Source organism: Scylla paramamosain, chromosome 3 (assembly GCF_035594125.1).
Source record: "Scylla paramamosain isolate STU-SP2022 chromosome 3, ASM3559412v1, whole genome shotgun sequence".
NCBI classification, from domain to species: Eukaryota; Metazoa; Arthropoda; class Malacostraca; order Decapoda; family Portunidae; genus Scylla; species Scylla paramamosain.
This window is the reverse complement of record NC_087153.1, coordinates 37308022-37334591: the sequence shown is the minus strand read 5'-3', so window position 1 is coordinate 37334591 and position 26570 is coordinate 37308022. Positions and strand designations below refer to the sequence as shown.

Genomic DNA, 26570 nt, shown 5'->3' with positions numbered 1-26570 from the left:
GTGTGTGTGTCTGAAAGTTCCATGTCACAGTGTTAATTTTCCTTCATAAACAAAACCGCAACGCTGACCTTCATAAATCTCACGAAGACGAAGATGTATTACCTTTAGTGGTAGTGTTGGTGGTGGTTGTGGTGGTGGCGGTGGTGGTGGTTGTGGTGGTGGATTCTCCCAAGCAGGTGTTCACAGCACGTGGTTTCCTTCACTAACTCCACGTCCCTTCAACCACACTCACCCAGTACACACACAAATAATTATAATATTCCCTCTTTCTTTTTCTAAACACAATTCTCACATTAAACTAACACACTAACACCGAACTCGAGAAACACACACACAAACACACACGTACACACGTACACGCACAATCGCTGACAGCCGCACACGCTCACACGTTCAGTGGCGGCGCTCAGAGTAGTCCATGAGAGCAGCGGGCGTGAAGGCTCCTGCTGGGGGAGTGTGGTCACGCGTCGGGCTGCGTCGGTCTGTCATACAGGCGGCCGCTGTGCAGGACACGCTACAGGCCGCGGTCCGGCAGGTGGGGGGAGCAGCTCAGTCTTTACTACGTCTTGTGTACGAGATTTCGCTGAGGTACTTCATCTACGACCAGTCCGTCAGCCAGCCAGGCACCGCCAAACGTAGGATTAGGGGAGTCAGGCACCGAGCTGCTGGGGGCGCGGGCGTGGCCTTACCCTCACCACCAGTGCCATCGACGCCCAGGTGAGGGACACAGGACAGCAAAGTGTTGGCGACGCACAGGTGTTCACGGGTGGCGGTGAAAGGCGGAAAGAAGGAGGGGGAAAAAAAGGCCGAGCGACGGAACGGCAACACCACCAGGTAAAAGTGGCGGAGGCGGTGACCTTGTGCCGCCGCCGAGGAGGCTTCCGGCTGCGGGAGGCACCTCTACGGGGAGTACCTCGGGCGTGGTGACAGGTGTACGGGGAAGAGAGGAGACAGGGCGGTGATGGCAAGTGCGGGCATAACGTGATGTAATGCCTGATGTCATCCACGTTCTGCAGCAAGAAACGAGGTGATGATGAATGTGACTTGCGCGTTCAGTGCTGAAGAACAAGGAGAAAAACAGGCAGAAAAACAGGAGGAGGAGGAGGAGGAGGAGGAGCAGGGGAAGGAAAAGGAGAAGGAAGAGGAGGAGGAGGAGGAGGAGGAGGAGGAGGAGGAGGAGGGGGAGGAGGAGAAGGAGGAGAAGGAGGAGGAGAAGAAGAAGAAGAAGAAGAAGAAGAAGAAGAAGAAGAAGAAGAAGAAGAAGAAGAAGAAGAAGAAGAAAAGGAAAACAAAATCAATAGTCCTTTTCATCTGACTTCGCAAAAATGCAAAAATTAGTCACAAACCTTATCGTAATATCTTCCATACAGAATATAACAACCTAATCACATCAGCTTACCTCCACCAAAAACAACCTTCGTTTTCTTCCATACAGGCAGTGTACTAATAGTTTTTCTTCTTTTTTCTCTCTTTTTTTTTTACACCTCTTTACTTTCTATCAACAATAAGAGAGGAAACTTTTTTTTTCACCTACTCCCTCAAAAACACGTAACACTGTCTTTCTTCTCTTCTTCGTAATGATGTTTACAGCCTGGAGTAATGATGGACAAAACAGGGAAGGGAATGAATGCTGATGGTGTTGCTGCTGTTGGGACTGTGCAGAGAGACAACTGAAGGGATGGTTGAGTCAGTGAAGGAGCACCTGAAGAGACTGCTAGTTGTTGGTATCTCATAGCTGTAGGTAGTAATTTAAGTACGTTATTAAAAATCCGTATGCTGTTCATTTAATTCTGTTTTCATCTTACAGGAGATGCTGGTAAGTACAAATTCAATTAATCAATCAACCAATGGATCAATTTGTTTGCTTGTCTCAGTGCTTCATTCTCCCTTTTCTCTCTTTCTTTTTTTTTCTGATTATAGCTGTGATAAATGAGCTACTGAGTGAGTGAGTGAGTGAGTGAGTAAGATATTCTGTCACCTGTACCACCAAGATTAAGATCAAGGCGTGAGTGAAGCAATAACACAACACAAGAAAACGTTGGACAAATTTATGCATGTATGTATGTATGTATATATGATGACAGATGTTCAGGAGCTGCCTTGTTTGGGTCAGCTGGTCTATTACAGTCTCTTCATGGACCTGTGTTCCTATGCTCACTGTTTCACCCTGTCACTTCAGACTTAGACGTAAATAACGCATAGTAACCAACATCGTGACAAACAAACGTGAAACTCAACCATTTCAGTCACTTTATACATTTATATTTTTTTCTAACATAAACAAGACAAATAATAACATACAGTATAATTTCCAAGTAAGATTCCCTTCTCTAGTATTTTACCTTCCTTCATTTCCTCACATTTCTGTTTCCCTTCCTTCCCCCTTTCCAGCCTCGCTCCCTTTCTCTTTTCCTCATTCCCTCTCTCTTCTTCCTCTCTCCCTTCCTCGCTCCCTCCAACATCAGGATTCTTCATCCAGTCAAGTGAAGGTGGAGGGAAAAAGAGAAGGAAGTTTGAGTCACCGATGGAGAGACTGGAGGAGGGAGGTAAGATGCCGGAAGAACTAGAGGTGAAGAGGAAAGTGTTGGAGAGACTGGAGGAGAAGAGGGAGGAACTGGAGAGACTGGAGAGGAGGAGGGGGATGCTGGAACGACTGTAGGGAGAGAGAAAAGGAGTGGAGGGACAGAGGAGACTAGAGGAAAAGATGAGAATGTTGGAAGACGCTGGAAGGACTGGAAGGAAGGAAGGAGATACGAGAGGAGGTTGGAGGGGAAGAGATGGGGTAGTGAAAGGAGAGACGCAGGGAGAAGGAGGAGTGGGGATATAGATGCCCTGGAAAGATGGCTGGAAGGAGGTGGAGCAGTAACCATAAGGGGCAGCGAGAGGGGCATCAGAGCGGGTGGAGGGGAAACCTTTGGGTACTCATGGTTCGACTCTCTTCAGGACTGAGACACACTCGCCAGAAGAGAAGCGTCACCACCACACCCACCGCCAACAGCGTCACCCCCACCACCCACTCCACGGTCGTCTTGGGCACGTCCACGCCCCTCCCGACACCCAACACAGCGCTCACTGTCTCCCTGAAGGCGGCGGCGAAGGTGTGGAAGTCCTCGCCGCCCTGTACGGGATGAGCACGGTGCAGAAGGTAGGAGGTGAGGGCGAGGAGAGCAAGGAGGGGCCCCACTGTTACTGTAGCCCGGAACATGCCGCCACGGATGGTCCTCATGGCGGTCTGGATGGTGTGGCTGTAGTGCTGCCGGAACAGAGTGAAGCTGGCTAGGTAGAGCATCACCTCCACACTCAGCAGCGTCCAGCTCGTGGCCTTCAGGTACAAGATTCGAGCCAGAGTGATCCGCCGCACGCTAATCCTGTATTCCGGGTCCCATTTGAGACCAGGCACCTTCCCGTCCATGCCTCCCTCCGCCTCGCTGTCCTGTCCTACACGTCTTCCTCCCTCTGCAGACATAGAGAATATTCGGTTGGTGTTCTTGTCCTCGTAGTCTTTGGGGTTGAACCTCATGTCAAAGGAAACGTAATACTTGCTCACCTCCTCGCGCGCCTCGTAGCAGGAGGAGTAGTGGAGGCAGACGGCGGCAATGTGCAGAGCCAGGACGGTCACGTGGACAGCAGTGACCAGCGTGATGCAGCGCCTCGCCGCCTCGCCCCTGTTGGTGAGTATCAGGGCGAAGGGAACGTTAGCCTCAAACCACATCACGAGGACGTGCACGAAGGGAAACACCGTCAGTAGCACGCTCACAACGTCGCTGGGTCGCAGGTCCACGGCCACCATGGAGTGCGAGGACCACCAGCGGGGAGAAGGGTTGCTGTCCTCGCCCCCACGCTGCACCGGATTTTCAAAGACGATGGTGATGGCGGTGGGGGTGGCGGAGTTGGGCTGGGCCGCCAGGAAGGTCACCAGCAGGGCCATGGTGAGGCTGTCCACCCATGAGTGCCGTTGCAGGTCGTCCAGTATCAAGAGGGATTCATTCAACACCTCCTGAGGGTTCACGCCCAAGTTGATTGTGACATTGACGCCTGAAAACATAACAGTAGCGTTCCCGTCACCGGCGTAGCCCTTAAGGTCCCCCAGATAGACGCTGTAGCCTTCCGGAGGGTAAGGGCACCGGTGGCCATACACCCACGCCACTTGCTCCACGACGCGATAGCGATACGCCTGCGGCACCTCGGTACTGTTAGGGGCCTGCAGCGGTGCCTTGTTCAAGCGAGAAAAGTCACAGTCAGGGAAAAAGCTTCGGGTTTCATTCTGGGTCAGCCTGAACTGGCGCAGGGACACCGCGCCCTTGAAGGTGCCGTTGTGGGTAATGTTCTGGTTGAGCACGGCCGAGGTAACCAGCTGGCTGATCACATCCCACAGCTGGCCAGTGCCAAGGCCGTCGGGATGGGGTGGCACCAGAGCCAGGTAGGTATTAGCCACACCCTTCTTGAGGTGGGTGAGTGTCTGTGTGTCCTCGTGGTACACCATGGCCACCACCAGCACGGCAAGGCACACCAGGCCGCCGAGGTGCATCATCCGTGCCCTCCTGAAGGCCTCCCGTAACCCCGGCATGATGCTGTACCGGGAAGGCACGCGGCGCTGCAGGAACAGGGGCAGGCGCTCCACCACGCGCGCCACCACGACCCACACCACCATGGCTGTGGAAGAGTGACAGCTTGGTGACAGCATGGTGACAGGGTAGTGACAGGATATTGACAGGATAAATGCGCACCGCCACCACGCAGGGAACACAGCGACATCGGGTGGCCTTTTTTCATTGATGGTGCGGAATCCTTGTTGAAGTATGACCACAATCATCGAAATGCCGCAATAAATTCCATTAGAGCCTTTTAAAAGCAATCTCGATGAGGTGCCGAAGCCTTTGAGAATAGGGACCCTCCAGTCATCTTCGTTCACAGCATAATGGATCGATGATGCAAAGACTGGACTGAAAGTAACTACCCTACACCACCTTGACTTTTGTATTCACTCTAATCGATGCGCAGTGAAAACATCAAGGTCACAAACTAGTGCCGCTGACAGGATCCCGTGACCTCGTGACCCCGTAAACTGAGCACTGAGTAGAGCGAGAGTAGCAGAGTAGGTAGCTTCCAAACATCGTGCATCTCGCTGAAAGTGTCGAACGTTTTCTCACACGTTAGGAAGCAGAAAATTGCGTTCAGATACAGTAATAAAGAAACTGAATATTGCCGTTAATATGAAAAAAGGAGGTGGTACTGTTATAAAGTAACACACATTAATTGTTCATCAGTGATAATTAATACAAGGAAAAATATGTACACATTAAGAGTTTATCCTTTTATCGTGAACTTAACCCCCTGATAAGTCCTCGGCGGGAGAACCAGCACTCACATTATACTCTCTCTCTCTCTCTCTCTCTCTCTCTCTCTCTCTCTCTCTCTCTCTCTCTCTCTCTCTCTCTCGTCACTCCAACAGCCGCCATACGAAACTGTTGCTGTAAGCCATGAGGGTCTGATAGAGCATAAGACATCTGTATTTCGTATGTACTGAGTTGACTTGGAAATATCTAACCTAATATTAAAATGTCATAGTTCATTTATTTAAGCCAGTGTGCGTAACTCCCTTTGATAGCAACGTGTTATGCTGACAAGAGAATAATTAAACGAAGTACGGGCGATTTATGTGTGCTTAGTAGTAATAGTATTAGCAGCAGTAGTAGTAGTAGTAGTAGTACTAGTAGTAGTAGCAGCAGTAGTAGTAGTGGTGATATTGATGATAAGCCGTTGTAAAATGTTGTAAAATGCAATTTATATTTTTAGTATTGTAATTATATTTTGTAATTAATATTTCTTTTTCCTTATTGTTCTGTTATTATTATTATTATTATTATTATTATTATTATTATTATTATTATTATTATTATTATTATTATTATTATTATTATTGTTATTACTATTATTATTATTGTTGTTGTTGTTGTTGTTGTTGTTGTTGATGTTATCATTTTTGTTATTAACTGTCTATCCTTCCAGGCGAAATTAAATTAATATGACTACTACTAATACTAATACTACTACTACTACTACTATAAGAATTTGAGCCTGATATACAACAAAAATAACGATAAAAATAAAAGATGAAGAGGATAGAGGATCGAAAGTTTTTATTTAAGACAAAACTTCTGTTAGAAAAGTGACTCCACCGTCATGAGAGAGAGAGAGAGAGAGAGAGAGAGAGAGAGAGAGAGAGAGAGAGAGAGAGAGAGAGAGATGGTCAAGTTCATAATTATTTAAGAACGGATCACTTGATTTCGCTAATATATATATATATATATATATATATATATATATATATATATATATATATATATATATATATATATATATATATATATATATATATATATATATATATATATAGATAAATAGATAGATAGATAGATAGATAGATAGATAGATAGATAGATAGATAGATAAATAGATAAATGAAAATAAAACATGACTGAAGAAGCGCATAAAATGAAACTAGGGAAGATAAAAAAAAAATAAATAAATAAATAATTTTACCTTACTCTTAACAAGTTCAACGAATGATAAGCTTCATAAATCACTCTAATCGATCACTTTATTTCAGTCTTCCTAATGGTAGGCTATAGCTCGAGTGTGTGTGTGTGTGTGTGTGTGTGTGTGTGTGTGTTGGAGGGCTAGGTGTGGGCAGTTCGTATGGGTGTGGTGACTAAAGATGTACGTGTGAGTGTATGGCAGACGTAGGGTGTGGCTATGGGTGAAGACAGCGCTATGCTTGCAGGACTGGAGACGTGGGTGTGGGAAAAATTGAGGGTGCGTGGGTGGAGTAATAACAAGAGAGAGAGAGAGAGAGAGAGAGAGAGAGAGAGAGAGAGAGAGAGAGAGAGAGAGAAAGAAGCGTGCACTGTCAAAACATACAACAATCCACGCGACCAGAAAGTGGCTGGTACTTGTCACCTGATCGACGCGACATATAATCGTATAAACACACCAATTTGCAGGGACTGACTTCATACTCCAAACGCCAACAAGAATATAACTAGGATTAACTATGAAAATACTATGACTAAACAACTGAATCATGAGACGATACAAATTATGTAATACCAACACTAATAATAATAATATAAACACCCATGAGACGATAGAAATTAAATGTGGCTACAAGTAAGTCTCTCTCTCTCTCTCTCTCTCTCTCTCTCTCTCTCTCTCTCTCTCTCTCTCTCTCTCTCTCTCTCTCTCTCTCTCTCTCTCCTTTTAAAGCCGTATCTATCTCGATCTATGAAAAAAAAAGGTCAGCAACGTACAAGGTGGTAATACAAACAAATTATAGGCAAATAGGTAAGTATATGCGTGCACAGGTGATAAATAGACAAGTGATACCCTGGTATAGGCTCTCACCTGTTTTTATTAGTGGAAGAAATCTACTGTACTGCGCTGAGCCTGCCTTTTGTCAATATATCATCAAATGTTGAGTATGTGTGATCCAGCTGCACGATATAGCAGTGTTTTGTTGCTGTTGCTGTTGTTATTTCTGGTGTTGATGTTATTGTCATTATTGCTGTCATTATTATTTAGTGTTGCTGCTATCATTATCATCACTACTACTACTACTCTTGCTATGTGGCAACGAAAAAGCAGGCGCAAATCAGGTAGTAATGACTGCTGGCACTAAACATATGGCAAAAAATAAATAAATTGGTAAGAAGATACAGTAGTCTTGTCAGTTGCTAATTATGAATTTCCATGCCGAACTTACTACTTGAAAAGGATCTCTGTTTATCTCTTTTCTTTTATTATTTATCCACATGTATTTTGCATTCATTTACGGTGCAGAAAGGAACATCAGGGTCAAAATTTACACATTACATAATTTACTATTTATGTGTGTGTATCTGGTGGCAAGAGCTGATAGTAGTACATGTTATCTGGGTAATTTGTGGCAGCAGGGAGGCTACGTGGACCCTCTTCGGTTGTTGTACAGATGTCCTTCATCATTAAGGGAACCTATAATACATTAACCGTGGCCTACCAGGGAGAAAAAATGCTAATATGTATCTCATCGAGAAGTAATGGAAGACAAGTCTGGGTTTAAAGTTAGCGACAGTTACATTTCGGCACATATATAGTTCCTTGAATTGCCTGGTTGTAACTCTCGTTCAGTTCGACTAGTATTAAATTAAAGAGCGATAATCTCAAAGTTATACGTGACTGGAAGTTGCATGATGTAGCAACTTTAGCCAAGTAATTTTGTTTCTGGATCCGCTGCGGGACTGCTCACGAACGCAACTTGGCACCTCATTTTCCACCAAACAAAGCTACTGATCCCTTACAGCACCATATAATTACAATAAATATAACAAACCCCTTTTTGAGTCCTATAAACCCATGGTGTCAGCTAAGGAGGCGAGGAAACAATGAAGGTTTAAAGTTTCTGGTGAGGGGACGCCTGGCGCTCGTCAGGTGTGTGAGTCAGCCATATTTGGAGGCGGCGGGTGTGTGGTGCGCGCGCTTTCTCTCGCCCTCTGCTGCCTCGCCCCGGCAACACACGTGTGAGTCCACCTTCTCCTCAATCCATTTTCTTCCCCTGAGCGTCCCCTGTGTGAGTGTTGGAGGGCTAGTCAGGCACGGTGAAGGCGCTGCTCACTCTTCAGGTCACTCCTCGCCTCGAATATCCCCGTCAGTTTTGCCCGGGATTGAAATTTCACGGGTTTCAAAACACTCCCGTGACCACAATGACAATACGTCTGGCCGGCGCCATGTTGAGACTTTTCGGCCACTTTTTGGGGGAATCGCTCGCCTCCCGTCACTGGTTTTGGTGTCTCTCATGTCTGTTTGCGACGGCTTTTAAGCAGGGTTAATGGGCGGGAGGTGCGTTTTAATGGCGTGTGTTTGGCGGGGTGGTGGTGTGGTGTGGGTACGACATCCTCTCCGTGCACCATAACTCCAGCAATTTGCACCCGATTGCCGGACGCACGAACTTGAAAATATTCCCATAGTTTAGATGAATTAGCTTGTATTTGCCTCCATGTGCCCCTGTGGTGACGGCGGGGGTGTGCTGGGGGAGGTGGTGGGCGAGCGGGGGTGCGGGCGGCCGTGCTGGGGCCAGTGGGGGGCCTCATGTCAGCTGGCCTCTCACTTCCCTTTGTGCAGCACGTTGGTGGAGCTATTTTCGCTGAGGTTTTCCCTAACAAGGTACTGTGCTGCTTCTTCGGGGCGATTTCTTTGGATTACTGGTGGGGATTAGTGGCAGGGCAGCGTGGGGCATTGGTGAGGGCGACGAGAGGACAGGATTTGAGGTGTAAGAGGCGGTAGTGAGATGGTCCCCAGGTTATTGACATCAGCAGGGCCTCAGTGGTGGCAGGTGAAATTTTTCGAGTGGCGGGGAGGAGTGTAGGTCGTGCTTCCCCTTCCCTGGCCTCCTGCTGCTGGCGTGTGGGGATCGCCATTGGGTACTGCATGCCTCGTGGGTGAAGTTAAGGGGACCATATCCAAGTGTTGACCTATTTTCATTTTTCAAGTGTGTCTTACATTATCTTTCTTCAGAGTTATTGTGAAGGTTGTTTGTGTCTTGGAGTGATGTTTGTTGGTGGTAAGGTTGGTTTTCACATGTGGTGGTAGAAAAAAATTGATGCATCTGTAGCTTGCCTAAAATTCTTGCCTTTCTGCAGCTTTTTTGGGTATTGTTGATGTGTTCATGTATAAGTGTGTATATTTTCTGCTATTTTAAATGATCAGTGTGTTACTGTCGGTAGAAGTTATGCCTGAGACCAAGTGAAAATATTAACATTCCTCACTACCTTGCCAAGCTTTTTGCAGTCAAGTTTAGCCATAGGGAGTAATTGTGACCAGGGAGAATCTTAAGACACTTACTAAGGACAAGACTTTGAGGTGCTTGCTTTCACTTAATTTTCTTTGCTCTCAGGTGTCATTAAAATATTTATAAATTTGGTTCTTATTGCATGGTATTTTTTAACTATTTATACATATTCAGCATAAATTTGAGTTATGAATATTAGTTTTCAGTAAGTAAAAATATTGCATATATTAATATCTCAATTTATGCATGATTGATTTTGATATGTTTATGGCTATATTCATGACCAATGTAGGTATATTTAATTACTTATGATGATTACTTGAACTTCTGAATGCTATAAGAGAATGCATAATGTGGAAATTTTTAGGGTACATATATAGATCTGTTGATAAGATTGTGTCATGGTGTGTTAATACGAGCTGTCATTTATAGGCTGGCCCAGACCTCATACAGTACCAGCATCGGTCTGTTCACCTGCGAAGCTTGACCAGCAGCCCAGTTGTGTGAGAGTTAGCATGCTCGGCTCACTGCTGGGATGGCTATTGTTTGAATAGTAGGACAGTCAAAGATAACTTGGGCTTGACTCTCACATGATAGATCTCTTGCCAAGGTGTGTCAAGCCAATGTGACATGACATCTGGCTTCATATACCTTAACCATTGGGGAAGCCTATGGCCTGTAGTGGACCATGATGAAACATGGCAGCTCTATCCATACTTGGTGATTTATGTTGGTAGACCTCATGTCTTGGTATAGGAGTCTGTAGTCTTTATAACTGCATATTTTCCAATAACTTATAAATTTTTAAAATAGCTGAGGAAGATGTTTTAATAAATCAACCAGTCAGTCCATTTGGACACATGCAAATGAAGTGATAAGTGCTATGCAAATGCTGTGCTAAGTGCTGTGCAAGCCTAACAGCCATGCTTCAGTTGTGGCCAAACAATGAAATCCTCAAAGCTAAATCTAATCTAATGTTACTTTGCTAACGTGGTAATGCTGTCATAGGACGACCATCTTGCCTGGCCGTTTATTTGTATATTCCTGTCTTGTTTTAATGTGTGGTAAATTAACTATTACTACCAAAAATCTTTTTCATATTTTAAGGTACTGGGTTGTGAAAATACCAATAATCCAGTATACAACAGATAAGGATAACAGTAGGACTGCAAAGTTGATGTAGTGCACATTTTAAAAAGACAGGAACATGTTGGCCAGTGAGCAGGTGAGAACATTGCCCAGTGACTACATTACCACATTCATGTCCTTGGGAATTAGTATTGCTGGTCAAAGTTGGTGATGCCGAGTGTAGGCACGCTTATCGTTGGCACTTGTCAGTAAATGGTGGAATGAATCTGCTGCTTGGCTAACTAACTCGAATGCATGGCAATGGTGAGGAACATTTTCATGGGAAATGCTTATTACTGAGTATACAGTGTCATTTAGCTATGCAGATACATCTCTGTTAATTTAATGTCTGCTGCCTCATGTATCCAAGTATTGTAGCTGAGGGAGTTGTTTATTAGGTTGGTGTTCTATAAAATAATTGCCACTTGTCATTCAGGTTTTCATCTTGAATTCACAGGCTTTGTTCTCTGTTGTCGTGGTTTGTGAAGATATGCATTTAATTGCTCGTGTGATGATGCTGTACATATAGGTGAGATAGGGCCATATAAAGAAACCTGGATTGTGTACCTTGAGTGTCTTGGCAGGGGCTTAATATTTGGCTGTTTTCATTTATGCCAACTAGGTAAATTGCTTAAGTTTTTCAAAGCAATAGGATGACAGTTCTGTGATGCCTAATGTCTTGAAACATAAATTTGTGTGGATGTTGGTAGGGATGCATGTAGGGAAGGAAAATTTGTATATGCAGATTATTGTAGGGGAGTTAAAGTTAAATATTTAGTTAAATAACTAAATATTGTGCTCTGCTTCACTGAGTTTGTCACAAAAAAATTTGCCTCGAGGAAACACTGCTACTGTTTGATACTCTCACTCACTACCTGGTTTACATCATCGTGAATTAAAGCATGCAGAATCTTTACCTACCAAACTCATCATTTAATCACAAGATACCAAATTATTAGGGGTAATTTTGTACCTTATGATTAAGGGTTTTGGTAGAAATGGGTTAGTTTGGTTTATGTTTCCAAGTAAGATGGGAATTTGAAGAGCAATAAGAGTGAGGGCATCAGTCCAGTCAGTGGCAGTGTTACCATGTCTGTGTTCTGAGGTGGCAAAATTACTCTGATAATTGTCAGAATATAGCATTGAGGTGAACTTGAAATGCAGCTATCTTGTACCGAGTAGCAATTACAGAATGATTGTAGCTGTGGGGAGAGTGATAGTTATGTAGCTCAGTATACATGTTACACACTGATGACTTAATTAATTCACTAACGTGTAGTATATAAAGGTTGGATAGCTGCTCTTGATTGTATAATTGTATGGATTGTCTACAGTGCTTGGTGGATTATCGTGTGATGTGAATGTGGTACTGTTAGTGGTAGTCATGGGAAACTCTTGTTTATGTAATGTACCTGTGTTGCATCTCATTGGGATATGCACACTGAGATAATATTTTGCATGGCAGCTGGGGTCGTGAGTGAAGGCTTTTCACAGTATTAGATGCTTTTTGCAACCAGTGAAGTTGACATGGACATGAGAGGTGTTTTAAATTAGGTTGAGGTTAAGGTATAGAGTGAAAAGACCAAATTTTTTGCTTGATCTAGACTCCAGAATAAAAAGACCCGCCTTTTTTTTTTTTTTAGTCTCCACAGTGATTCAGGAGTAAAGGTCTTGTAACAGATCTGCATGGGTAAGCAAGGTTGCCACACAGCAGGACAAGTAGAGGGGACAGATATTTATACTACACACTTCTTATTGGGGCTGTGAAAAGCTGTGGTTTGTAAATGATGGCTGTCTCATTGGACTGGGGAATTGTTTAAGGGTCAAGGTCAAGAAAAGAATTTTCAGTACATGCAGGTGCTTGTAAGTGTGATGAAACATGGTCTCCAGATATGATACCTGGTGGAGTAGGTTAATTGTCCAACCCCCTGGGTTTGGGTATAGAATAGCATGAGTTTGTATAAATGAGATAAGATGAAATGATAAGATGACAGAAAGGTATTGATGTAATTTAGGGCTGCTGTACTTAATCAGTGATCATCATAGGCATATTTAGTGAAATATGACATTTTTGCACCAGTATGATATGGTTAGGTCAGAACTATTTTTTTTCTAGCTTCACATAAATTACTGTCTTTGTAGTTCTAATTATAATTACTGTTATTAGTGCTGCTATTAATTCCTCATTGTTGCATTGCAGACCTGCCCACCACCACCACCATGTCGGAGGAGCTGCAAACAGATTTCGAGGGTGGTGATGCAGGTGCATCTAAGGTGTATCCAGCTCAATGCTCCTCCCTTCGTAAAAATGGTCATGTCGTGATCAAGGTATGTGTGTGTGTGTGTGTGTATAGAGAGAGAGAGAGAGAGAGAGAGTTGAGTTGAGTTCCTTTGGAATCTGCATGCAGGAAAAAGGAGATTCTTGTGGGGCAGGGGGAAGAAGTGTTCTTATGAACAAGTGGCTGGCAGAAGAGGGTTTTATTTGTATTTTGCCTCTTATATGTAGTATTGGTGCCACTAAGCTATTCCTGTGTAAGCATAAATTGTATTTCATGATTGTTTTGGGGTGATCGCAGGTGTGTAACAGCATTCAGTACTCGGCAACAGCTATTGAGGATGGTGAGGCATGACTACAACATACACATCATGATGGGGTGCCTCCATTCTGCCACATGAACCATCAGCAGCACCTTGATTGATGGTTACCCTAGTAGGCAGCAAGAAAGCTTCGTGGTGCTGATAAATTAGTCTGGGTCTATTGAAAGGTGATGATGTTGGCAGTATAGATTACAATAATATGGTTTTCATTCTTGAAACCACCTTTCATGGGTATGATTGAATTTTAATTAATGTCCTATAGGAAGTTGGAGGGTGTGTGTGTGTGTGTGTGTGTGTGTGTTTTACAGAATTTAGTAGAGCTTGTAATGTTCCATGTGTGTGTGAGTATGGTAATATGTGAGCGTCTTGTGTTGTGTAGCATCCTGATATATCTGATACACAGATATAACTTTACCTTCTGTTCCCCAGGGCCGTCCCTGCAAAATTGTGGAGATGTCCACCTCCAAGACTGGCAAACACGGCCATGCCAAAGTTCACCTGGTTGGTATTGACCTGTTCAGCGGTAAGAAATATGAAGACATATGTCCCTCCACTCACAACATGGATGTGCCTGTGGTGAAGCGTGCCGACTATCAGGTGGGTTCTGGGGGAAATGTGTGGGTAGTGTGAGAGAGAGAGAGAGAGAGAGAGAGAGAGAGAGAGAGAATCTTAATTGTCACTTGCCTCCACTGCACTGCTGTCTTGTTTGATGATGGAAAATGAAACCGTAGTATTTTCAACATGAGAGGATGCATAGTGGTGATGGATGCATGGGATTTGTGGTAATTATTTAATAACTCCGTCTATTAGTAGTCATCTATTCCTGATTACTAGGCGTCTCAAAGTTGTATTGGGCTTGATGCTTTACATTTATGACAATGGAAAGATATTTGTGGTTATGACCCAGACATGATTATAGAGGAATTATGGGAGTGTAGACTTCTTGGGATAGCAAGATGGAATAAGATGTTTGTTCATCATTTGGGACCAGTATTCATTGTATGTTGGTGTAGTACAGAATTTGGAAGATGGTTTTCTCATGAGAAGTCTAGCATTCAAATTCTGAACACCTTAAGCAGGTCATCATTGAAAATGCTTAGTACTTAAAGCCTTGTATATACTTTTGAAAGATCCTTTAGATTTAGCACACAGTTGTAGAAAACATGTGGAATAGCCAGACAAGGTGTTATCCTTGCACTCTCTTGGCTACCAGTATTGCATGTGTCACCTCTGAACTTTACTCAGTGGTTAGGTTTGGTACACAGTGTAGATCAGTACATGCTGAAGTGAAAACATTTTGTATTTTGATTTGGAAGGAAACTAATAATTCCCTGACTTTTTGCTGGTGGATTGATTAATTTGTTCTAATTTCACGACAAGAAAGCTGTATGTTGTGGATATTTTGTTGGAAGACCTTTCTGGTTATTGAAGACTTTGGAATTTTCAGCAAGCCCACAAACTATATAATTTAATGACTGATTTCAGATACCTCAATGAGAATAATGTGAATTGGCAAACAAACAGAAGAAAAAAAAATCTTTCCGTTTACAGCTGATCGACATTTCGGATGACGGTTTCTTGTCCCTCATGATGGAGTCGGGTGATCTGCGTGATGACATTAAAGTCCCAGAAGGTGATATAGGCACAGAAATCAAGACCAAGTTCGAGAATGGGGAAGACCTCTTGGTAAGCCTGCCTGTTGTACTGTTGATTGTACTTTGTATTTGTAACTTATCTTTGTGTAATTATTTCATTGGACTAACAAGTTGTTGAAAAGCAGCACAGGTCCTCATTTTCTTAAGCTGATCCAGTTCTACCATATATTTTTCTGTAATAGTGCACCAATGCTATCTCAGATATCTTTGTGCAAATTATGGGATTTATATTATATACCAGGCTGACATGTAGCAAAGGTATGACACACACACACACACACACACTTCTCAAGTAAATAATTTCTATTTGTGTTTGTCAAACCTGGTCCATGGCTCAATTGCTAATGGAAGCATGGACTCGGTAGATTTTCCTCTCTCATCAGTGGTGTCTTGCATCCACTATTCTGTTATATATACTCGTTTTGTAGCTCCATCAACATGTGTTGCTGTAGGAGAGTTGTTATGGCCTTTCTGCTGTCTCTTCATCCATATGCACATATTTTCTCTTCCATATTAATCCTTATCTATATAATTTGTTGTCCCATAGTCTCTCATCCCTTCAATCTTACCATTCTTGCATTCTCACGTATGCTCCCTTTCACTGTACTTTAGTCACCTTGCAAACATCTGCTCTAGCATCCTGTCTTTTCCAATATTCATTCCAGTCTATATCTAACAAGCAAGACAACAATTGAAGTAGATAGATAGTTACAGCTGTGGCAGGAAGAGTTCTGATAAGAGTTCAAACTTAAAAAGTGAACAGATGATTTCAGGAATGAGGCATGAGCTCTGAAAGCAAAGGGAAAAAAAAGCTAGAGATTTTGGAAAATGAAGTGACTGGGTGATTACAAGAGTGAAGCTAGTGAGGAAGAAGGAATTTATAAAGGCACCAATGAATGATGATGGTTGTGAGTTTGAGACAAAAGCTTAGATCATCTTCATCAATTTGGTTTTTAAATTCATGGTAATCAAGTATCCTTGAAAGGTGGTGTCATGCATGTCTACTTTGGTTAGTGAATTCTCTTCAGAGTATCTATGTATCTGAAGCTGTTTTTAGTGTTTTCACATTTTCTCTTTGCACACACAAATTCACACTGTGCATATTATGGCCAGGTTATTTGCACTCTTAAACCTCTTTCTTGCTTTTCTTTTAAGTTTGAGAGACAAAAAAGAGTGCGAGACTATCTGTGAATTCCAAGGTTGTTGGCATTGCTTGTTTCCAACCATTTCACCTCACATACAAGAAGTAAATAACTAAATAGCCAGTACTGGCTAATCTCTGGTGTGATGCCCTTGTTAGCTGTGCTAAAAAAAATTGGGGTTTCCTATGAGGACTTGAATTTGTAGCTGAGGAATTAATTGCTGATATGAAATGTCAACATACAGATCACAGGTTACCCAAACTTGTCAGTTTACACTTACCAATTGCCTTAATTTTTTTTCTGTTATAGAACAGTTTCTGATTTCTTGTACCTAAATGTAATTTTTCCCTGTGTGGGTAACGTGCTTTGCAGTTGATCATTTTTCAGCCAGATCTCATGAATGGAAGGAATGAAGGTTTAGGCAGTTTAGGAAGCATGTTAGCTGTATTGAAGTTATTTTAAATTGTATTTGCTTTATAGTTAAATAGATTGATGTATTTTATAATTTGTTAATTTTTGTTTACTTCATTTCCAGCTGACAGTTCTATCTGCTATGGGCCACGAAATGGTAGTTGCCACAAAGCCAAATATGAAATAAATTACTCCTTCCAGCTGCAACTACTACAACCATCATCACCACTACCATTACCATCTTCATAACCAACCATTATCGCGTTAAAAATATATTTTTTTTCATATTAGACCAATCCTGTGACAGTTACATTGTTTAATATCTGTGATCACATTCAACAACGGGGTTCAGGGTGCCCAGAAGTGATTCCGTGATTGATGAAGCCCAAGTTTGACTGTCCAATTACAACCGTAACATCAGGTTGCCTTTCCCATACGCTTTAAAGTTTAACAATGGCTCAGGGAAAGGGAAGAGAAAGTCACCATCAAAATAGCTCCTCCCAGTGTGTTGTTTGTTTTGAAGATTCACAACCACTTAAAGTGTGTGGTCTTGTATGTGGAGGGCAAGCCCCAGTGTGAGCTGAAATATTACCCATGTGGGTTGGTTTCATAATCTGTGACCAAATGAGGAATAAATGGTGTGTTGTTTATATGGCGTTTGATTGTTCAAATAATCCAAGCTTCAATGCAGGAGAGCCTATTCCTTTTTTACTATTATCATAGGATATGGGCCCATTATATGGGTTGGAGGAAAGCTTTTATCTAACTTGTTTTTGTACTTCTTTGTGCATAATTAATATGCTAACTGTTAGAATAAATTTACAACCATTCCAGTGTTATGAAGTTCTTTCATTCAGATATCCCCAGGACTGATATGGTTGGAGAGTTGCTAATTTTTATTTGATCTGTTACATTCATTAGATAGCTTGATAATGGGGATTTATCAGTGAATTGGGACATTAGCAGGTATATCTGCTGCTAGAAAATTAGTTTTATATCTTGTTTCATTACAGGGATGATATTGTTTTGATAAACTACAGGTACCTTACCCTGGGTTTATGCAGCTTGGCTCAAAATGCTTGTCCCTATTGGGAAAAAAATAAACATGCACTGATTTCACAATTTTTTTTGCACAATTTATGAGTGTATAATTTTACATGAACAGTTGCAATAATTGTTTATCAACTTATGGATGGTTTTGTTTTATGGGCTTGTGCTGTACAAACAAGCAGTTGTATAATACCTATCTGACAATTGTTAGTGCATGACAAATTTTTGTTAATGTACCTGTAGCTATCATGTTTTCCATCAGAAAATTGCTGTGAAATCTGCAAGGAAATAAATATATACTAAAAAACAGAGACTACTGTAGCCCAATCTTTACATCCATGTCTCACCTTTGCCATTTATGTAAGGAAACTTTGAAAGCCTTTGTAGAGCATACTCATGCTTGAAGACATATATTGCTCCAAACCTACAGAGGCATGCCTTGTACAATGTCTGTGTTCACACTCTTGCATCATACAGCTGGCAGTGTGGGTGTGGGAGTATGTATGTGTGTATGCGTCAGTGTGTATAGCTGAATGATGCAGGTTGGCTGTGAGGGGCATTCTGCTCCAAGGCAATCACTTCATGGCTAGAGGAGCTTGATAAATGCAAAACAAAACAAAAAAAAAAAAGCAAAAAAATTGTTAAAAGTAGTATTGGGGTTTCATAAGGGTAGCTAAATGTGTACAGGTGGGGAAGGAAATGTTGATGCACCTTGGTTGCATAGAGTTCAAAAGTGCATGGCAATGCCTCATGGGTTTTTTTTTTTTGTCACTGACCATGGCTTTACAGGATACAATATGTACAACTTGGTGTGTTGACATGTCTTTCTGCAAGTGTACCTCCTGAGGCAGCAGAGTTAATGATGTGAATATTGTGAGGTGTGTGGCAAGCAAGTTTGTGTTATAGAAGGGATGGGAGGGGCAGGCGGTATGTGCAGCAGCAGGGCACCAGCACATGCTGTGTGCACTGTACTGCTGGACAGTTGGTGCCAGGGCTTGTCCATTGCATGTAAGTTGTTTTATTCTGAGGCAGTGTGTGTTCCTCTTGTATACATGTTAAGTTCACATTTTGTAGCTAGACAAACCATTGCTCACCATGACAATAGGAATAATTTGTGCTTCTTTTTTGCTGCTGATTTCATGAGTGGCTAAAGTGGTAATGACACTGACACGCTTGTATGCGAGTTTTTATGTGAAATGCCCTCATCTGACGGCTTTTGGTTTTATATTTCACATTCAGTAATTGTTTTTACTTTAACCTGCAAATTGTCAGCTGCACCTGCCATCCATGTTTGGCAGTAACCTTTGGCATCTTGATCATGTTCATGAACTATGAGCTGATAACACATTTGCATAATACTGTATCTATCAAATGAAGATTGACCTTGGCTGCAGATTTTGTTATGCCCTTGTGTGTTACGTCTGTTTGTTTATGCCAAAGTGGAGAGGAAGAGGAATAACTGAAGGTATAACAGTGTTGAGTGAAAGCGGGGATAGTTATGTCACGGTTTCATATGTGGTGGTTTTTCTGGGTAATGTCATCTAAGGGAATGAATACTTGCGAGTATATAGAGTCAAAACCGACAATCCCTAGTCTTTGATCTAATTGCTGGCCGTGCTCATGGATCAACTACAAGCGAAATGGCCATAGTTTCGATTCACTGTGTATTTATGTAGCAAACTGGTTCTCGTCTTCACATGATGCATAAATTTTGCGTCTCGTACAAAGTGGGTAGTCAATCCATATCACTGACCGTTTCCAACCTCACTGTTATCATTATTTCCTAAAATCTACATTACGGGATTGAACAGGATAACTTTCAATCAATCACAGAGAACAGTTTTATGAGACGTCACACCGGGGCACTCCAGACGCTGTGCGTACTCCTCTGATAGAACAGCCCTAGATCGAGCAATCATTCACCACCAGATCCTCCACCATTCAGCATCTTGACTCTTATATACATATAAAGTCATAAACAATATTTTACGAGCAGGGTAGAGTATGTCATCAGCGGCTTTTTGCAGTTTACAGCACATCCTTTTCTATGCAATATAATTATTTCAAGTCCCGTATTACACATTACATTAATTAGCAGTCTGAGTGTCCCCTGCATCCGCCATGCCAATTCTGTGGCCAGCTTTCATACCCGCATCCTCTCTATTTTTAACTTAGTCACAAATTGAGCACTTACGATCAACTGAGCAGGGTTACCATTAGTCTCTTGTGTCGCGCTGGAGTTTTTATTTATTCTTTCATAACGCTGGTGGTATGGTTGTGATTGTGGTTCCATGAGAGAGAGAGAGAGAGAGAGAGAGGTATAGGTATACGAGTACTACTGTATGTTTTGTTTTGTATACTGTTTTGTCTGTCCGTATCCGTTTAATATGTGGATCATCTTTGGATGGGCATTTTTGTTTCCCTTTATATCTTTTGTTTTGATTTGAATACTCTCTCTCTCTCTCTCTCTCTCTCTCTCTCTCTCTCTCTCTCTCTCTCTCTCTCTCTCTGGTCCATCTTTTACTATAAACATCTCTTTTTTTTGTAATTTTTCGACGACGATGTCAATTTTTGTTACAATTGGTCCTATTTCTGTTTTTTTTCTTTCCTTTCATATATTATTTGTATGTTTTTTTTTCTGTTTTCCAGTCGATCTCCTTTTGTCCACAGTTTTCGGTTCAATACCTGTCTTTCTCCTGTCACATACAATATATATATATATATATATATATATATATATATATATATATATATATATATATATATATATATATATATATATATATATATATATATATATATATATATATATATATATATATATATATATATATATATATATATACTCCATTTGTTTTCATCTTTTCTTTCTTTTTATAAAGCTGGTTATTCTATGTTTCAGTCTCTCTTTCCATCATTATTTTGAATTCCTATATATCCTCCATCTGTCTTAATACATGCTTTCTGTTTTAATAATTCCCCGTCCTAAGTTGTTATATGAATAAATTCCGCATACGTTTAGTTTTCTATCTAAAGCACAAAAGTCTTAATTTCCCCTCTATAGTTTTCTGTCTTCACTTCCCGTCTATCGTTTTCTGTCTCCATCATTCCCAGTATGTTGCTAATTGCCTTCATTTCCCATCTATAGCTTGTCTCCATCATTCCCTGTCTATAGCTTTCTGCATTGATTATTTCCCATTCATAATCATTCCCCGTGTATAATTTTTTGTCTTCATCATTTCCCATCTGTAGTTTTCTGTCTCCACCATTCCCTGTCAATTCCTTTCGGTCTACACCATTCTCCGTCCATAACCAATTCCCCGTGAGCAAGTTTGCATTTAGCGGTGTTGTCACGGTTGCCAAGTAACAATGCATATCTCCGGGTCACACAGAGGAAGTCAAGCGATGACAGATCACCAACACCCATGTATTTCTCCCACCACACCCCCTAGTAATAAACAATAAAACCCAAGCATGCCCATTGGATACTGTCAATTAGTACAGTTAGCGTGGCAAATGAATATAAGGATGAAAAATATGGGCCTTTGTGCTGGTCGCCGCTGTGGAACCTGGAAATAACCGGGTGCAGGAGGGCCAGGCAGACAGGCAGGCAGGAAACGTCAAAAAGGAATGGCCTCGTAGCACAGAATTCCTCCTTCCTCTCCATAATGTTGCAGGCAAGTCTGGAGGAGGTGTGATGTCCATAAAGGAGGGAGGCTCACACCTTCCCTCACCTGGGCTGCTCATTCACACCTGGATATATTTTTTTCTTTTCTCCCTCTCACCCTCCGGGCACCTATTTTGACTTATTGCTCTTTCCTCCACGGGGCTTTATTCCTCACCGAAGGAGCCACATTCTTACATTCCCTCACCTGGGCTACTCGTTTCCACACCTGATTTTTTTTTTCTCTGTCTCTTATCCTCTGGACATGTACTGTTTCTTACTTGTTACCGACTTTCCTTCCTTCACGGGCGTTTATTCCTCCCCGGTTAATTCCTCCTTATATTAGTTTTCATTTAGTTATTCTGCTTTCTGATAACAGACCCGTAAAGAGTGCCATCTGGGGCTGTTGTATGTGAAGGACCGGGGATTGGAGCAAGGGGGCTATGTCAAGGGCAGGGTTAGGGATGCAATGCTCGGAGGTGAACCTTTCTTTCAAAGTGCCAGGAATGGGACTTTGAGTTATATGAGAGGGGGGTTTTATTGCTGTCTCAATCAATATGCCGTATGTAACAATCCCTTCGCAGGGTCTACATCTCACTGTTTGGAGCATTTCTGGCCCCATTTTACCCTGTTGGAAATTAATAATAAGTTTACCTTATGGGGGTCTAGGGGGTTGAAAGACCCTACCCCCCTCCTGGTGAGGTTACAAAATGTTAGGTTAGGTTAGTTTAGCTTAAATTAAGGTCCATGGGGGGGCAAACTCCTCCCCAGTTAGGAGGTTATAAAATGTTAGGTTAGGTTAGTTTATCTTATCGGGGGATTGAAGGGGGGGAGTATTGACTGAAACTGCAAATTTACCAAGAGGAAGTTCATGCTCATGCTGGTGTGGAAGAATGAGGACTTGAGTATTGTTGGTGCTTGTCTGATACCTATGTGTGGTATTTTGGGTTGTGACTGCCTCTGTCACATTTGGATATTATTTTTCCCTCTCAGGATATTGCGTACTCATTTATTCCTAAGTTTCTCTCCCTGGACATTTTCCTTCCAAGACAGCTTTCCTCCAGACATCTCTAATCTTTTCTTATTCCTTCATTTCTCCTCCTGTTTATCTTTTCTTCTAGACATCTACCTTGATTAATTCCCCAGTTTCATCGTTTAGGCTTTTATTCTCCTCTGTACATCTATTTTTATTTATATCCACCAGGAAATTTCTTACCTTGTCTTATTCCTATATGAATATTTTCCTTTCCTGAAAATTTCCCACCTTGATTTATTCCCATCTGGACTCATCTAGTTAAAACATTTACAGTACCTCTCGACTTACCTGTTCTTTCCTTTTCTCCTTTTGGACCTTTTGTCTCCCTTCTGTCATTTCCTACCTTACCTTATTCCCACCGTATCTCTCCTGACAGTTACGACTTTTAAGACATTTTCCATCTGTGCCCTACTTTATTTATTCATTAATTAACCCTAGATTGGTCTACCTGTGCTATATGGAATCACATTGTGCATAGTTTTTAATTTTGCATTCATTGTGTCCACAAAAATGAAAAATTTTCACCTTCTGTTGTTTACATTCTCAGTATGCCTCTTACTCTCGCAGGGGGATGTATGTGAGTCAGTGTAGTTTGGTGCTTTCATCCAGTAATGGATTGCATGGTAAAAATACACTTGTTAAGGATGATGATCATAATTAAGACTGTCAGAAGTGCCTTGTTATACAAGTTGAGTGGCATTACTTCAGCATTGATCAGAAAGATTGGAACAGAACTTGATCAAAAGACACCCAGAGTTGAGGACCCACATGAGACTGTGATAAAATATTATGCCTGAACTCAACAAGATCTTAGTGTGTTGAAGGATAGAATAAAAAGAAGAAAAAAAGTTCATGTAGAATGGATATCTCTGTCTAGGATACTTTTTATGTCATTGATTGCCTGATCAAGCAGGGTGATGCTGAAGACAGTGCTCTGTGAGAAGCCCTCTTGCAAGAAATGATGTGAAAGGGTAATACCTATTCTGACCCTGAGGGTGTGGTCTCAGAGGAAGGACCAGATGAGAAGGGGAAGATAAGCTTCAGCTCAAAAAGAGTCCAATGATTGAGGAGTGTAGTGATGGGTGGACACAGTTCTGCTGATCAGTTAGTTGCTAATCAGTGAAACTATCTTTTTTGTTAAAAAGATTATTGTTTTCACAGAATTGAAACCTTATATCTTAAATTATGTTGTGTGTGTATTATATGTATATTATTTATTATTTTGTAAGCCTGGGTAGTTAGCTATCACTTTTCTTCAGCAGAAGAACTCTGGTTTGCACATACTAGTACACATCTGAGCCCTCGATGGTCTAAGTGTGAGGCAGTGCTACACGTGTTCGTCTGTGGCAGTCTGCAGTGATGCATACCTACCTGAGATGTGTGTTGATCATCTTTTCAAGTAGTTTTGTCATGCATGTTGTCAGTGCAACTGGACAGGAATGAAGTGGGATGAAATGATCCTCACCAACCTTAAGAATGGGAATAGCAATAGTTGATATACATGTTGTATAAAACTTTCTCCACATTGCATTATAAAGTTCAGAAAGAAATAAGGTGAATTCATTTGCTTATCTTATTCCTTAACACTGATATAAGACATGCCATCAAAACCTGGAGATCAATTTCCTCTGATAACAGGTGCAGTAAGCAGATCCCTCAGGCCTTTTTCACATGCATTGACTGTGTCATGAGTTATTACTTGTACGGAGCCATACATTCTAGGAAATGTGCCATTGTTTGTGTTGTGTGGCTGTGAATCACACAGCACAGTTAGTGAATTGTCAGATGTCAGATCTTAATTTCCAGACTGTTTCTGTGACACCCATTGGTTTAGAATTTTCCACATGAATATTTCACTCATTTTGTTGTTTAGATTTGTTGTCTGTAATCTGTGGACTAGCAGTGAAACATGTGCAAACACAAAGTTAGGAAAAATATATCATTGTTTTTTTATTATTATTATTATTCTATTATTATTATTATTATTATTATTATTATCATCATCATCATCATCATCATCATCATCATCATCATCATCATCATCATCATCATCATCATCATCTTTAAAGTGAGTATTAGTTTCTCATTTGGCAGAGGAATCTGAACCCTTAGTGAACACTGCACTCAGAACCCACTAGAAACAATCTTCAGCGCCATCTCCCCTTCCAGCAGGTCCCAACGTGGTAAACAATGTATGACTCCTTGGGGCCCCGAGGTGGAGGAGAGATGGACCCCCACAACAAGTGCATGGGTGGGCGTGTGTGGTGTGTATCAGACATCTGCGGCATCATCTGTGCTGTGATGACGTGGCTGCTGGTGACATATGCTGAGTTTGTGGTGGTGACGGTGGTGGTGGGCACAGCTAACTACCCCATCTACACTACACTCAATCTGCTACTGTTCAACGTGTTTGCGGTGCTTGCCCTCTCCTCACACACCCGCGCCATGTTCACTGACCCTGTAAGTATTGGAAGCAACAGTGGTGTTAGTATTTATCTGGTTATATTTACTTAGCCTGAGCATACAAAGTCTGAGCTACACTTGTGGCCCAGTCTCCTTTTCATAGCCTGTTTTTTTTATCAGTATTTTTCATTCATAGGATGAGACAAAACCTTAGTCAGGTATGTAAGTTGATAGATGATGAAAGAAGGAACAGTAAGTAAACAGGTAAAAGAGGAACCATGTGATGGAATGAGTGAACTTACACACATGAGATGACAGTGTGGACTGAAGTTCACAGATCCAAGCAACCGAATGGAATTACTTGAGAATGGCCTGCAGTGTGCAAAGAATGAACGGTGAACTTGTGTAACAGATTTGGTGTCAAGTAAAGGTGAAGAAAAATGAAGTTTGGAGGTTATATGGAGCACATTGCAGTAGGTTAATAACAGAAAAATAAGGTCAGAAAAGAGATGACCAAGAGAATGTTCTTGAGTGTAGCAATTGAGGTGTGTGTAAGACCTTTGGTGTGTTGGGAGTACAGAGTACCAGAGTGTGTGAGAGAAAGGGGAGAGAAGAGAGTGAGAAGCATGTGAGTGCAGGAATATATAGGTAAAAACTTCTATCACAACTCCCCTTCTTCATTTTTAATATTCCTGCTTATCTTATTTAGTTCTGATTTCAGATTTTGTCTGTCTCTCTCATGTTAGTGCCAAAGGAAGGTGGGAATTCTAGCCCCATGTGTTATTGTTATATCATAGCATGCGACAATGAAGTAAAAGTGAAATAGAAACAATAGGATCTCCATCCCCTTAAAGTATGTCTTCCTGCAGTATACTGTGTATGCCCACATTATGTTGTAATTTTGTGGGTATTTTGTGCTACCCTAGATATTGTATTACATAGACTGATACATTTTTTTCTCACAGGGTGCTGTACCCAAGGGTAATGCTACACGGGAAAACATCCAGCGCATGGGTCTCAGGGAGGGCCAGGTTATATTTAAGTGCCCCAAGTGCTGCAGCATCAAGCCAGAACGTGCCCATCACTGCTCTGTGTGCCAGCGCTGCATCCGCAAAATGGACCACCATTGCCCCTGGGTCAACAACTGTGTTGGGGAGAACAATCAGAAGTTCTTTGTACTTTTTACTGTATGTTTACTTTTGTCTGTGCTCTGTCTTTATGCCTGCTTTTCATTGCATTATTCTTTATTGTAGATTTTATTCTCTTGTTAGTTTATTATCAATATTGGCCTTACAAGTTTTGAGAAAGGCATGTCTTATATTTGTGAAGAAGAGTTATTGTAAGACAGATTACAGAAGAGCCTGATTAATTATTACATTATCTTGGAACTTCATTGCAGATTGATTACTCTTGTATGTTGTCCACAGTTCTATATTGCCCTGCTGAGCCTCCATGGTCTGTTCCTGGGTATCTACCAGTTTATTATCTGCGTCAAAAGTGAATGGCGGGAGTGTTCGTCCTTCTCCCCACCAGCCACAGTCGTCCTTCTGCTCTTCCTCATCTTTGAGAGTCTACTGTTCGCCATTTTCACTGCAGTTATGTTCTTCACTCAAGTCAATGCTATTTGGAATGATGAGACGGTATGTTGGAGGGATAGTAT

At 41.7% G+C, this 26570-nt stretch overlaps 3 protein-coding genes and 1 non-coding gene across 21 annotated transcripts in view; 3 read left to right on the top strand and 1 right to left on the bottom strand.

Moving 5' to 3' along the window:
• LOC135116110 (uncharacterized) overlaps positions 1-928 on the bottom strand; it is a 176208-nt gene extending 175280 nt beyond the window's left edge. For 5 of the 8 annotated variants that reach the window (XR_010276183.1, XR_010276179.1, XM_064033344.1 and 2 more), the window contains exon 1: positions 103-570. The gene's annotated coding sequence lies outside the window, so the exon portion shown is untranslated. Of the gene's footprint in view, positions 1-102 lie in introns of all 8 variants that reach the window. The other 3 variants (XM_064033327.1, XM_064033320.1, XM_064033363.1) reach the window with 3 other exon arrangements.
• A 7588-nt stretch (positions 929-8516) lies between these two features.
• Positions 8517-17596, top strand: LOC135094910 (eukaryotic translation initiation factor 5A-1-like). Of its 8 annotated transcripts, none has more exons than XM_063995473.1 (5): positions 8517-8555; positions 13152-13279; positions 13979-14146; positions 15101-15235; positions 16882-17596. In XM_063995473.1, exons 2-5 carry the CDS (start codon positions 13172-13174, stop codon positions 16942-16944), a joined length of 474 nt encoding a protein of 157 aa, XP_063851543.1. In that variant the 5' UTR covers positions 8517-8555; positions 13152-13171; the 3' UTR covers positions 16945-17596. The 8 variants fall into 8 exon arrangements, with proteins under 8 accessions (XP_063851543.1, XP_063851506.1, XP_063851513.1 ...); XM_063995436.1 differs by having other exon boundaries at positions 8538-8605; XM_063995443.1 differs by lacking the exon at positions 8517-8555 and adding an exon at positions 8598-8682.
• LOC135096831 (small nucleolar RNA SNORA14) lies at positions 16323-16449 on the top strand. Its single transcript, XR_010265069.1, has one exon. It is a non-coding gene; the product is annotated as a small nucleolar RNA SNORA14 (small nucleolar RNA).
• Positions 17597-21338: 3742 nt separating the features above from the next.
• The window catches only part of LOC135094893 (palmitoyltransferase ZDHHC3-like), a 7182-nt gene continuing 1950 nt past the window's right edge, over positions 21339-26570 (top strand). The window contains exons 1-5 of one of the 4 annotated variants that reach the window (XM_063995410.1): positions 21375-21484; positions 23770-23885; positions 24677-24967; positions 25876-26097; positions 26338-26550. In XM_063995410.1, the coding sequence (XP_063851480.1) occupies positions 24698-24967; positions 25876-26097; positions 26338-26550 (705 nt within the window). In that variant the 5' untranslated portion in view covers positions 21375-21484; positions 23770-23885; positions 24677-24697. Of the gene's footprint in view, positions 21485-23769; positions 23886-24676; positions 24968-25875; positions 26098-26337; positions 26551-26570 lie in introns of all 4 variants that reach the window. The other 3 variants (XM_063995401.1, XM_063995381.1, XM_063995391.1) reach the window with 3 other exon arrangements.